The 15,000-nt window shown below is 44.8% G+C and overlaps 1 protein-coding gene across 1 annotated transcript in view; it reads right to left on the bottom strand.

Annotated features, from left to right (window-relative positions):
- Nucleotides 1-4,333, bottom strand: part of abca1b (ATP-binding cassette, sub-family A (ABC1), member 1B) — a 38,979-nt gene extending 34,646 nt beyond the window's left edge. The window contains exons 1-3 of the mRNA XM_031568989.2: nt 4,191-4,333; nt 2,440-2,528; nt 738-831 (exon numbers count right to left, since the gene is read on the bottom strand). Of these exons, the coding sequence (XP_031424849.1) occupies nt 738-831; nt 2,440-2,505 (160 nt within the window). The 5' untranslated portion in view covers nt 2,506-2,528; nt 4,191-4,333. The remainder of the gene's footprint in view (nt 1-737; nt 832-2,439; nt 2,529-4,190) is intronic.
- Nucleotides 4,334-15,000: the final 10,667 nt, after the last annotated feature.

Raw genomic sequence — 15,000 nt, 5'->3', positions numbered from 1 at the left:
CTTAAAACCCAGACATGGTGTGTGTGTGTGGTTGTGTGTGATACACTCTTGAGCCAAACTGAGCACCAGTAAGTCAAGTAGAACTGACCACTGCTAGAGTGGGGTCAGGAGAAGAAGAGCCCAACACTCTGCACAACCGCTAACAGCTCTGTGAGGTGATGGGATTAATGTGATGGACTATCTAGACGTCTGTGTGTCCTGAGAAGCATACAGTGCCCTTGATAAACTCTGCTGTCATTACCAACCTCTGATTACACACGCACACATACACAGAGATATTACTGCCAGAGATATCCAGCGTGTGATAACAGCCCATGATAAGGGCCCATAAAGTGGGAACAAACTCTCTGCTGGTGGTCAGCCATATTAGTGTAAATTCTTCACCCAAGTTGCATAATACATGTTGTTTTGACTGGTTTTGGCTGGTTTACTGAATCATGCTGCTAGTGTGTGTATGTGTGTGTGTGTGTGTGTGTGTGTGTGTGCATGTTTGTGTGTGTAAGTATTCAGGGAAAAAACTCTATTATGCAATGGGAGTGATTAGTTAGTAAATGTGCTGGTGTTGTCTATAATGTAGAACATAAGGTATGTTGAACATGTGTGATGGCACAATGTGCATGGTCAGATGCCAGCTAAAGCAGATCTGTGCTAAATGTATCTAAGGGAATCGGGTCTGTTATGAGTGTGTGTATATGTAAATGTATGTACGGTATGTGTGTTTGTGTTTGCGTACTCACATTCATGTTGCTCATAAGGTGGGTAGTTGATTCTCACAGCGATGAGGATGAAGAAGATGAAGAGAGGCCAGACGATCTCAACCAGAAGCTGAAGCTGTCAGAGGGAAAAAAAACACTCAAATGTCAGCATTTTCTTTAGAGTGCTGTCTGTAGAAGACATTAGACTCTGTCCCATGAGAACAAGGAGGCTGCTAATAGAGCTTTCAGAGATGAAGAGCATCCCCCTTACCGCTCTCACAACACACACGCACACAACGCCTGTCTCTCTCTATCTCTTCCTCATTCCCATAACTATCAGTGTGTTTTAAATCCTTGCTTAATATCATCACCCCATTTGCACTTCCATAACAGTGTGTGTGTATGTGCGTGTGTGCATGTGTGTTTGTAAGCGTGTGTGTATGTGTTTGTAAGCATGTGTGTGTCTATGTGCATGCGTTTGTGTGTGTGTTTGTGCGTGTGTGTAAGCATGTGTGTGTATGTTATAAAAGATAAAGAGAGATGGACAGAGTGCATGTGTTTGCACGTGGGGATGACTATGTGTGTGTATACCCCTGCTGTTTTCCCTGCTTGTGCGCTCTCTAGCCACTCAGCATGGTCACACTCAACTTGGCAAAGCTTTAGCTCTGTTAGTCCCTGACCAGCCACCCCACTGATGGTTCCCGCTGTTGCTAGGACCTCTGAGACCGGACACCCTGTTGCTACGGCGCCCTGTTGCTATGAACCCTGTGACTTGTGTGTTCTGCTCTGTGAGTATTTTATCCCCCTGAAAGGACCGACACTAAATCTCAGCACAAGACTCAGGCCCAAATCCCCTCACTAACCGCCCACAACGAGTCGGATCAGGACCTGGTGCAGGCCACGAAACCAGGTCCAGAAGTGGCAAAAGTCTGTATAAGTCCCATAGAAGCTCAAACCCCATAAGTCTGTAAAGTCCCATAGAAGCTCAGGCCTCAGAAGTGGATTAAAAGTAACAATCAGTCTTACACTCAGTGGCTGACGGGCTCAGATTCAAACCTACTGATTTACACAACTCACCACAGACCTCAACTCACCACAGAACACAACTCCCCACAGAACACAACTCACCACACAACACAACTCACCACAGAACACAACTCACCACAGAAAACGCTCTGTTTAAACATAACACTATTCACCACAGGCAAGCACTCAGTTTAAACATAACACTATTCACCACAGACAAGCACTCAGTTTAAACATAACACTATTCACCACAGACAAGCACTCAGTTTAAACACATGGAGACTTCAGAACTAGGACTTCAGAACAGGACACTGGGACAGATACAGAGAGAGAGAGAAAACGCGCCTGAGAGAGAGAGAAACAAAGCGAGACAGAGAGGGAGGGAGTGGGGGTAATTGATGTCAATAAGACCCATTAAATCACATAGAGAGAGTAAGAGAGATAATACAAGTACAGAAACAGAGAGAATGAAAGAGAAAAAACAGAGGACCATTAAATTCCACAGATAGACAGAAAAGAGGGAGGGCAGCTGAAAGAAAGACAGAATGAAAGAGAGGAGAGAGAGGGAAAGAGGGGGGCACAGACTGGAAAAGAAAGAGCAGAAGAGAGGGAAGAGAGAGCAAAAGAGAGGGAGGAAACACAGATTGGAAAAGAAAAAGAGACGATAACGAGTGAGGGACAAAGCAAGGGGTAAATTAAGGAGGATAATTTATCTCACCGTTTGCCTCCTCCTGTAGGTGAAGTTCTTCCACAACAGGAGTCCCAGCTGTGTGGCGATGGACATCTCTCCCCGCTACCTGTGCCACTCTGAGGTACAAACACACACGGCACCGTGAGAATAGAGCATAGGACACACACACATGCACACACGCTTTCTCAGCGTCCAGCTCAAAGGTGGCTGGGCCAAAGAGCAGGCGTATATCTGCCTCCTGATGCGAGAACTCTCTGTCTTTTCTGTCCTCCTGGGCTCCCTGTGGATGTGTGTGAGTGGGGGGTGGGGGGTGCGGGGGTCAGGTTTCCCAGAGTTCCATAGAACAAAGGACAGTTGAGGGGCGAAGTGGGATGGAGTAGGGTGGTGGGGGGGGGGTGCCATTCTGTACAGGAGACACTTAACTGGCCAGTAGCACTTCTGGGCCAGGCAGGAAACACAGGGATGTGTGTGTGTGTGTGTGTGTGTGTGTGTGTTTGATCAGGGCACTGATGGCTGAGAATGTAAATTAGTGTACTCGTGTCGTGTCACCGCTGATCGAGGCTGGTGGTCAGCCAGCCAGGCTCTATTGTTCTGAGTGATCAAGGGACCACTGCTTACAGGTGATTACATCAACACCTCATCAATGTGTGTGTGTGTCTGGAAAGGCATTGGAATGTCCCACTTTATCCTCCTGCACTGCTGAAGTTGAGTGTGAAGCACCTCGTCAACCCATCCAGACCAGATCATCATGGCCACACACTCCAAATATCACAACACCCACGCTGTGTGGAGTGGGATTCAGTAGTCGTTTAGGCTCTGACAGCCTGAAATATAACACCCCTGAAGACTTGATCTTATCTCTTCCAACCACTGGAAACGTGCGCGCGCATAAGTAAATTGATGGCCTCAGCAGTCCGCTCCGTTTCCGCTCCGTGTGTCAGGGCTGCTATCTGACTATCTCGCATTATCTCACTGTATAACCCTAATAACATATGGGTGTGTGTACTCCTACGAGTTAGTGTCCGTGGCAGTAAGGTCGAGTGTGTGCTTTTAACGGCACGAGCCGGAATGCCTGATTTGAAACATCTTCAAACCTTGTGCCCTCGCGCATCATATCCCCGTTATCATTTGCGAGCTGGGATGATACCTGGACCGGATGTCTCTACCGGTGCAGGCACAAGCATGCCTGTTACCACAGTTAACTTCTTTTCCCATTTCTTCTTAACTCCAGCTTTGCTCTCCGCATTTTAGGCATTCTTTGACGCCAGCTATTCCTGATTATAAATCCAGCACGTTTGGCTTCTTGCTCTCCAAAACCACACAATAAATAATCTGCCCTGCCTATCTGAGCTAGCTGTATAAGGTAACAGCACATACTCGTTTTTTGCTCAAACAGTATTGTATGAGAAAGCTGTTACCACTGTACGATTGACGAGTGATCCACTCGGGATGCGTACTGGAGACTATTCCCTTCGCCAACCTACCTCCCATTCTAAACATCCATCAAATAACAAACAGACGACTCCTTGACACAAATTTGCGTAAATCTTAAAGTAGTATTTTTTTTCCATATGCGTAACAAGTCGCCCCTTCAGAAGGCATTCCAAAGTTACCAGTAAAAAAAGAAAGCTTTCAATACACACCGGCACCTATAGACTGCGCTTCGGCAGACAATATAAACTACAATTTACCTCGGAAACCATACATTTGAACTTCTGTTTTGAGAGGGTATACTGAAACTCCATAAAATGAATGAAAATAAAATAAAGTATACACACCTCACCCTGGCTCCCTTTTGATCTCCCAGAGTATTTCCTTCAGAGAGAAATCAGACCGCTGCCTCTTGCTCTCACGCACCCTGTCCCGGTGACTGCTCTAAACTTCCGAGAAGAAGAAGCAGCATCCCCCTCGCGGAGACTCTTTATAGCCGTGCCCGTCTGCGTGCGCTGGGATCGAGGTTACTCGCGGTCACCAGGATACAGATTCATCTGTGGTAACACGTGCTCCTTCAAAACAGCACAGTAAAACGGGCGACACCTCTGGACGCCTCGCTGGGTGCCACATCTGGAATTAACTATCAACCATGGAAAACAAAGACAAGCGCCTCTTAATGATGTTACAGTCTTACCGGGAGCTCAACAGTTGGAAAGTATCAGGAAAAATCTGAACGAACAGACAAAAGCTGTTTTTGGATCTTTGTGTGATTATTTTATTAATTTATTGACCACTTGAAGGGGCGGGGTTATATGGCTGAAGAGGGTGATTTTGCATAACATAAAGGCCTGATGAGCCTATAGAAGCCCTAATGAACATTTTTCATCACAAACTCAGACACACTCACGCACACAATACATCACGTGCCTCTCAGTATAGAACCACTGATACACCTTTTCATCAGACTCTCAACCTGAACCTGAAAACCTGAGTATAAAACAACAAATAGATGCATTCATTAATTCATTAATTCATTTTATCCATTAATTTTAAGAGCCTCAGTGATTGGATTATCCCCTATAGGAGATGCTGTTGCCTCTCAGCTGCAACCCATTCAGACACTATGTAAATAAAGGAGAGAAAATGGAGGGAGGGAGGGAGTGTGCCGATCTGTCACTCAATCACCAGCTTGTCTGCTGTGGCTGAGGAGGTCATCACTAATACTGTACCACTGTCACTCATTAGATATGTTTGACATTGGATCAACCCCCCCCCCCCCCCACACACACACACACACACACACTCACACACACATACATATTGTAACTGCTGGATGTAAGAGGGTAGATCAGGGTAAATACGTCATGAGCCCCCCCCCCCCCCCCCCCCACCCAGTTTGATTGCTCTCAGGGTTGGCATCTCTGTTTGTCTGCGTAGCTCCGGCTGTGTGATTACATACAGTGCCAATTACTCAGAGGAACTCTATGTATCTCAACACGACTACAGACAGACAGAGGAAGACACGGTATAAGAGAAAACAAATGTGAGAGAGGCTGTGTGTGTGTTCGATCACAGACTGTGAGCAAAGGTTACATCTGTGTGTGTGTGTGTAAGTTTGTTTGGGAATGTGTACCACATGGTATCCTTTCTGTCTGGCAGCAACTGGGACCCAATCTTCATCGCTGCACCGTTGCCCTTTTAAGAATGACAAGAAACAAGGAAGTGCTGCCTGGGAGTTGTAGTTCCTTAATGGGTTAACACTGTGAAGAACTACGTTACAGTACACCAGTATGAACTGAAGGGACTCTGAGTTGTAATAATATGACTCACGTCACATTGCAGAGCTCTCTCTGCCGGTAAAAGATTCCTCCGTAGAATAAAAAGAGGTGTCTCTCAGATTATATGTGAGATTATATACTATAAAAATATTCCAATGTCAATACAGTGTTTTGAAATAAAATATATCACCTCACCACCTCACCAGCAACAGGAGTGCCTTGATCAGACTCCTGGTGGCATTTACAGACTGAGGAGAAAGCAAGTGTTTTTTAGGTGTGCAGGGAAGCGAAAGCCAGTGTTTTTAGGTGTGCAGGGAAGCTCAGGTGGTTACAGTTTCTCTCAGTTGCTTTGGTGCATTTCTCACATCAGACTTAAAACTCACAATACTGTTTGTTCAACCTCTACATCATATAGTCACCTGTGCATACCATAACGGCAATTTCTCGTTCTTTTAAACATTTTGAAAATGCTTTCGCATATTTATGCAAATGTGTGTGTGAAATCATCTGCAGTTCAAAGTCAAAGTCAAAGTCAAAGTCAAAGTGTTTATTATTAGTTTATTATTAGTTTGGTTTTACCCCCCTAAAACTCTAGGTGTCTTTTCACTGTGTAAGTCATGACATGCATATGGGTCTTACCCCCCTAAACATCTAGGTGTCTATTCACTGTGTAAGTCATAACATGCATATGGGTTAAACACGTTATCATGATGTGTCAACCATATGCTTTGTCAGTTTCAGTGTCATGATTTTTTTGGATTGTTTGCTAAATTACTTGTCATACAAACATCATTTGTTTACCTGTGATTGACAATTTTTTGAGAAACTAAGTATTTGAGTGAGTTAAATGCGCATACTTTTTTTGATAATGTTAAGGATGAATTGAGAAAAATGTACCAATGCAACTGAACAAAACTATCAGTAATTCCGGATGAATCTCTGGAAAGGTTAATGCCTTCCGCAGGGTGTGCCATGGCTCACTGGGAAAGGGTTCGCTCACCACAGAATGCTCCCAGAGTGGAATGACAGTAAACAGAACAGAGTGTGCTCATCTCTTTCTGCACATCACTCTCTCCCTCTTTCCCGCTCTGTCTCTCCTTCCGCGCTCTCTCTTTTTCTCCCAGCCTCTCCCTCTCCTTCTCTCTCTGTCTTTCTCTCTCTCTCCCTCTCTCTCTCTTTCTCTCTCTCTCTCTCTCTGTCAGGTCCCCACCAGACCAGATGTGGATGAAGATGAAGACAGGCAGACAGATTTTGTGAGTACCATTAGATTTTGTCTCATAGGTAAGGAGTGAGACAGACAGACTGGCAGACAGACAGACGGATTGTGTCTCATAGGTATGGAGTGAGCAAGACTGACAGACCGATTGTGTCTCATAAGTGAGGAGTGAGACAGACAGGCTGGCAGGCAGGCAGACGGATTGTGTCTCATAAGTGAGGGGTGTGACAGACAGGCTGGCAGGCAGGCAGACAGATTGTGTATCATAAGGGAGAGAGAGTGAGACAGAGAGACTGGCACGCAGGTAGACAGATTGTGTATCATACAATCAGGGAGAGAGAGTGAGTCAAACAGAGTTTAGTTTAGTTGAGATGAGTTGAGTGAGAGTTGAGTTGTTGTTCAGCACACTGACTCTGGACTCTCTGATCTGTCATGTGGACATGTGTGTTAAAGGTCAGATGATGTCATTACACTGTAGCATCAGAGCAACAGTCTGCTTGCTGATGACAACACAAAGAGGAAGTGATACAATACTGCAAACACCCTTTACAGGGTTGTGAAACACAGGAGGGTCCCTGTTCTACCAACAGCTAAACACACACATTTTCATACCTGCACACTGGAACACACACACACATGTTCACACAAACAGACAAGCACAAGCACAGACACACACACACACAAATGTAGACACCCCATACAGATACACACACATTCCCTCACACATACTGTTTGCATACTGCGTCCAGATAAAGATCCCTTAGGCCTGTTTCACACTGATTGCGTTGCGTGTGCCTGGCGACTGCGTTGGGGAACTGCGGTGTCTCGGAGACACACAGAGAGAGAGAGGGCAACGAAAAAACGTATTGATATAATGTAATTATATCATATATATTATTATTATATTATTGTATATACTATATAGTATATATTACACATGCAACTGCTACAATGGTTAAAAAATATAATATTTATATTTCTGTGACATATAGCCCAGACATTGAAACTGCAGTGAAAGGTGTCAGTTTATTTTATATTGCTGGTATGATGTCAATATAAAACAGGTTTTTAGTGTCTATTTTTGCTGAAAAGACGCTTTCCTCACGCCTACCTAATGCGTCTCATGCAGGCAGCGTGCACGCTTTAACCTGTTACCATGCAAAACAACAGGTAACGCAGCCCCCAGGCACATGCATCACAGGCAGTAGAGTAGTGGGTTGGCTGGTGAGAGCCCCCCGCCCTGTAGTGTGCTGGCCATGCCACACACACACACACACACACACATCATCAGAGTGCTCTCTGAGTCCTGAGGGGATGCCACACTCACACACACACACACACACACACACACACACACACACACACACACACACACACACACACACACACACACACACACTGTGAGAAGGTGAACTCTCCCCCCTCTCACTGTGGCACGGAAAAGGGATGGTGCCCTTAAGTCCCAGCTCTGCCTTCAATACCATCATTCCTGCTCTGCTACAGGACAAGCTCTCCCAGCTGAGTGTGCCTGACTCCACCTGCAGGTGGATCACAGACTTCCAGTCTGACAGGAGGCAACACGTGAGGCTGGGGAAGTATGTCTCTGATTCCAGAACCATAAGCACCGGCTCCCCTCAAGGCTGCGTTCTTTCCCCTCTACTCTTCTCCCTGTATACGAACAGCTGCACCTCCAGTCACCAGTCTATCAAACTCCTCAAGTTCGCGGATGACACCACCCTCATTGGGCTCATCTCTGGTGGGGATGAGTCCGCTTACAGGTGGGAGATTGACCATCTGGTGACCTGGTGTGGCCAGAACAACCTGGAGCTAAATGCTCTGAAAACAGTGGAGATGGTTGTAGACTTTAGAAAGAACCCAGCCCCACCCACCCCCATCACCCTGAGAGACTTCCCAGTCGACACTGCAGAGTCCTTCCGCTTTCTGGGCACCATCATCTCCCAGGACCTCAAGTGGGAGCTGCACATCAGCTCCCTTACCCAGTGGCAGCTCCTGAAAAAATTCTCAGTGGGGGCAATTTTCTTTTGATAATGATTAAGGCGACCCATTCAGTAGGTACATTTAGTTAGCTGATTAACTCATACAGCAATACCTTTTTGTCCACTATTGGCAGCACACAACAGTAATATGTCCCCTCTTGCTACATAACTAGAGTAGCAAGTTACAGGTGGAAAGCTGTGCAAGAAAGTTGCATCCAGGAGCTTTCATAAGCAAACATGATGTGGCTCCACATTAAATTATCCCACTTTTTCATTATCCACGTGTCTCAAATGTTGTATGATGTAACATAGCTTAACAGGACACATGATATGTCCAGTAACAACATAAACGAACAATATTTATTGACTGATCTTGAAAGTATTGGCTTACAAAAGCAAAATAAGTCATCACATAAAAAATGATTCAGTGTTAGTGCAAGAAGCGAACTGTGAAACACACTGTGAAACCTATGAAAAGTGACAGTGGTATATAGAAATACAAACCGCGTTAGCCACTTCACGACCGCGATTTTCTTTCGTTCCAATTCTTGGATGTAGGATTTCCCTCCCTTTGTTGAATGGATACATTTGATGTTGAATGTTGAACCTGTTGAATGGATATATTTGGTCTAGGAAGTCCTAATTGTTTTGTTGTTTTGTCTAATTTGTTTTTGTCAAAGAGCGAATCGAGTTGTTGTACTGAACAGCAGCCATCTTGACAGAATATGCCTCTGTCGAAGCTGTATGACGTTAGTATAGGCTTTTACGTCCATTACTTATGACACGACATGGAGGGGCGAGCCCTCCCGGAAGCCATAGAGAATGCATTGAGAGCTCTGTTTTGTGAAAAAAATTGATTTAACATGGGAGTCAACGGGAGAGGTCTGGGGCGATTTTCATTTCGCCCCAAATCGTCCCAGAAGGGGCGGGGCCATTTGAGGCACGACTTTAGGCTGACTGATTGACTGTTACCTGATTTGACAATGACATACAGAGGCAGATCAGACGGTCTAGTGGTAGAATCCGACAGAAAATAAATGATAACATGTCGTCATTTACGCGACTTACAATGATATTGCGTTTTTTTTTTTTTTTTTTTTCCCTAGGCAGTGCGTCACCCCAATCGCCCTTATGGACAAGCCGCCCCTGCCCTTACCAAAAGAGCTCAACAGAGGATGTACGTCCTGCGGTAGCTGAAGAAGTTCAACCTGCCAAAGGCAATGATGGTGCACTTCTACACCTGCATCATCGAGTCCATCCTCACCTCCTCCATCACCGTCTGGTACGCTGCTGCCACTGCCAATGACAAAGGCAGACTGCAGCGTATCATCCGTTCTGCTGAGAAGGTGATTGGCTGCAATCTTCCATCTCTTCCGGACCTGTACGCCTCTAGGACCCTGAGGCGGGCAGGTAAGATTGTGGCCGATCCCTCCCACCCGGGTCACAAACTCTTTCAGGTTCTTCCCTCCGGCAGGAGGATGCGGTCCATCAGGACCAAAACCTCACGCCACAAAACCAGCTTCTTCCCGGCTGCAGTTGGCCTTATTAACAAGGCACGGGACCCCCACCTGACCTGGACTCTTATCCCACCCCCACACCCCATTACATTGCACATTGCTCATTCACACTGCACTCCTGTTTTGCATTTTGCACTCTACTTTCCACTTTACTTTTTTATATTCATTGTTTTTATATTTGTATCGTATATATTGTGTTTTTTGGTTCTTATGTGTAGTACTTTTCTTATGTGTAGTACTTATTTGTGTTTTTATGTTTTTATGTTATGTGTAGTACTTATTGCGTTTGTATGTTTTTATGTTTACTGTATGCACCTTCACACCAGAAAAAATTCCAAGTAGGTGTAAACCTACTTGGCAATAAATCCCATTCTGATTCTGATTCTGATTCTTCTGATTCTGATTCTGATTCTGATTCTGATTCTGAAAAAAAGACTGACTCCCCCACCACAATGGTTGGGTCTGGGCTTCCCCCACGACTGTGGTTGGCTCCATGAGAAGCTAATTGGACTAATTAAGCCCCATGGGATAACCTATTTAAAGGGTGCCTCATGTACATGAGGAAGACTGGCTGAGAAAGAACTTTGGAGAGAGCTTTTGACCAGAAAGCATTAAGAAGGCATTTGTGAGAAACCCTTGTTGCGAGGTGGAGGGAAAACTGTGTCTAGCTGCGTGGACACCTTGTGCCTTGTTTTGTTTTCTTTGCTGAACTGTGATAAGTCATAATGGTGCTTAGTGAGGATCTGGACTATAGTTAACATATGCGTAGTGAATTGAGCCTAGCGTAAGTCTGCGTAGTGAATTGTACCTAATGTAGGTCTGCATAGTGAATTGTGCCTAGTTTAAGTCTACGTAGTGAATTGTGCTTAGTTAAGTCTGTGCGGTTAATTGTGCAAAGTCTAACTCTGCTAAGTGAATTGTGCCTAGCTTGATTCTGCAAAGGAAGGTGTGCCAAGTGAAATGTAACACAGTCGCGACCTCTCCCAAAACAACGTGGGGTGACCGCCCGGTCCCTCACACACACTGCCCTGTGCATCCAGACTATAACGGATAATAATGGCTCTGTGCCTGTCTGCCGAAAGTGTGGAGGGCACTCTCCACAGAGGACGCAATCTGCTCTGCTCTCCACCCAGCCCTCACCCATCTGGAAAAAGCAGACTCACATGTGAGAATGCTTTTCATAGACTTTAGTTCAGCTTTTAACACTATAATCCCACAACAACTCATCTGTAAACTGGACCAGCTGGGGCTCAACACCTCCCTTTGCAATTGGGTATTGGACTTCCTCAGTGAGCGACCACAAGCAGTACGAGTCGGCAACAACATCTCGAGCAGCATCACACTCAGCACAGGGGCCCCACAAGGCTGTGTGCTCAGTCCCCTGCTCTTCACCCTGCTGACTCACGACTGCACAACAACCTACAGTACCAATCACATGGTGAAGTTTGCGGACGACACAACTCTGGTGGGTCTCATCACCAAGAACGATGAGACCCACTACAGGAAGGAGGTCAACCTTTTGACCACGTGGTGCAGAGACAACAACCTCCTGCTGAATGTCAGCAAAACAAAGGAGATTGTGGTTGACTTCAGGAAAAGCCACAGTGAACACCCACCACTGACCATCGATGGTGCTGCTGTGGAGCGAGTGAGCAGCACCAAATTCCTGGGGGTGCACATCAGTGAGGACCTCTCCTGGGCCATCAACTCTGCAATGGTGCCTCTACTACCTCCGCAAGCTCAAGAGAGCGAAAGCTCCCATACCCATCCTGAAAGCATTCTACCGGGGCACCATTGAAAGCATCCTGTCCAGCTGCATCACTGTGTGTGGCAGTAGCTGCACTGAACACAGCAGGAAAGCACTGAAACGCATAGTGAACACAGCTGGTAAGATCATTGGTGCCCCACTCCCTTCCTTGCAAGACACATACACCACCCGCCTCACCCGGAGAGCTACCTCGATTGCGAGTGACACCAGCCAATCCGCACACACGTCTGTTCAGCCTCCTACCCTCTGGAAGAAGGTATAGGAGCCTCTGTTGCCGCACCACCAGACTCAGAAATAGCTTCATACACCAAGCTGTCAGGAAGCTAAATTCTCTCTCCTCACTCCCCCCAGCCATATCCGTCAGTCTGACAGGAGGCTGAAATCCCCCCCCCCCCAACCCCCCTAAAATCACTCAGGACTCTGCAACAAAAACTGTCTCTTGCACTTTTATCACTTACGTTTACATAACCATAACCACTTACTGTTCTATCTGCACTGCTAATGTAACAAATACATCTTACAGGATGTTTTTTGCAGCCATTACCAAATTACCTTTCTTTGCAGTACCATAACCTCACTTTAAAGTGGCATTATGCAGTAATTGTACATCAGGATTAGGGTTAGGATAAGCAGTTTTACCTTAAAATAACAGCTTTAAAAAAAAAAATCTGGCCGCTACAATGACTTTTAATATGGAGAATCGCCTCCCTGCCATTGCCATACTAGGGTCCATAGGCATATTACTGCTAAATGTAGGTTTGCCTGAAGCCGCCCGGTTTCTACTGTCTGCCGAACTAGTAAGAAGCTTATTTGCCGTTCTTGCTTTGTCTTGTGTTGCACTTGCTTGTGTAACAGGTTAGAAAAGCAGGTTTAAATAATTGCACAAGATAATCTGTTACCTGTATTTCAGTTTCTTTTTAATCTTTTATTTTGATATCACAAGCACACTGGTATTGGGGGTCTCTGGTAGCCCCCCCTGTCTCCCCCTGTTTTGTTCCTCTCTCCCCCCTTCCTCTTTCCTGTTTGACATATGCTGGGAATGAGGTAGGTGGTTGAGTTTCATGGGGATAAAGAATCTAATAAATATTGCCTTTAAAAATAGGCATCTAGGTTCTTATATATCTTCTTATAACTTATTATTATTATTATATGTATTATATATCTGAACTATTTATATGATATATCCCTCTGACATATTGTTTATATTTTTTTCCCTTTTGTTACATGTGGGGGCTAGCATTGAGAGTGAAGCTAAGATACGGTAGCTCACCAAACTGTGTGTCTGTTGGTGTGATTTCACAGGTGTGATAAAGTTTTTACTTATTTTTCTTAATGTATATACTGTATTACATGTCTGTTCTTATTTTGGCCTGTTTGACATATGCTGGGAATGAGCATTGAGAGTGAAGCTAAGATACGGTAGCTCACCAAACTGTGTCTGTTGGTGTGATTTCACAGGAGTGATCCGAAATAAAGATACATCTCAGCAACTGTCCACGAGTCACAAATATTAAAAAACACAACGCAGAAGTCACACCGGTTACACTTGATGTTTGACTGTGTTAGGACAGTTATTGACTAACTAGTTTTTCATAATGTCAAAGTCAGCACATTTCAAGAGATTTTGTTAGTTTTAGCCGCTAGCATATCGTTAGCGATTAGCAATTGTTCCGTTATGCTACTTTAAAAGAAAACTTATGCTGCTGTACGTGTATCTGTATGTTTTATATCTATACAGTTGCAATCAAAATTATTCAACCCCCATTGCGTATTAGGCTTATTGGCAAATTGTACAATTTTTCAGCTGTTTGCAATAAACAAAGTAGACAAGAACAGTTGAAATAGTTCAATAAACCCAATATTACCATGGTTTTCATCCAAATTCAATACGAAATGCTACTTTTAGTCACTACTACAGTCTCAAAATGATTCAACCCCTTCATGACAAGCATCTTCAGTACTTAGTATAGCACCTTTTGAAATGATTCAACTCCCTGTATCAAGCACACCTGGTGCAACTAAACAAGGGCTTTATTAGTTCAGGTGTGCTTGAGATAGAGCACATAAATACCTGGACTGGCTAGGGGTTTGTTGAGAGTGATGTTTGATAGCCATATTTCTAACATGCAAAGTCAAAAGAATTGTCCAAAAAGTTCAGAGAAGAGATCATTGCCTTGCACAAACAAGGAAAAGGATACAAAAAGATAGCAAAAGCACTGAATGTCCCTAGAGATACAGTTGGAAGCATAGTTTGCAAGTTCAAAGTTGAAGGAACAGTGGCTACACTACCTGAACGTGGCAGAAAGAGGAAGCTATCAGCGGCTGCCACCAGATTCCTGAGGAGGCAAGTTGTCAAAAACCCTTGAGTGACTGCAAAACACCTGCAGCAAGACTTGGTGCTAGCAGGCACTGAGGTTTCAGTTTGCAGAGTAAGGCGCATACTAAACACTGAAGGGTTCCATGACCGGACTCCAAGACGCACACCACTACTGACCCAAAAGCACAAGAAAAGTCGGCTCCAATATGCTGAAAACCATATAAATAAGCCACCAAAGTTTTGGAATTCTGTTCTGTGGAGCGATGAGACAAAGCTGGAACTTTTCGGGCCTATTGATCAGCGGTATGTCTGGAGGAAGAAGAATGAAGCATATGCTGAAAAGAACACCCTGCCTACAGTGAAGCATGGCGGTGGCTCAGTGATGCCATGGGGCTGCTTTGCTGCCTCTGGCACTGGAAACCTTCAGCGTGTGGATGGCACGATTTTGAGACTGCAGTAAATTCATTAAAGTCATTCAAAGTAGCATTTTGTGTTGAATTTGGATAAAAACCCTTGTAATATTAGTTTCATTAAACTACTTAAACAATTATTGTGTAATTT

The sequence above is a fragment of the Clupea harengus genome, chromosome 6 (assembly GCF_900700415.2).
Source record: "Clupea harengus chromosome 6, Ch_v2.0.2, whole genome shotgun sequence".
NCBI lineage: Eukaryota > Metazoa > Chordata > Actinopteri > Clupeiformes > Clupeidae > Clupea > Clupea harengus.
The sequence above is the reverse complement of the archived record's forward strand: the minus strand, read 5'-3'. Positions and strand labels throughout refer to the sequence as shown.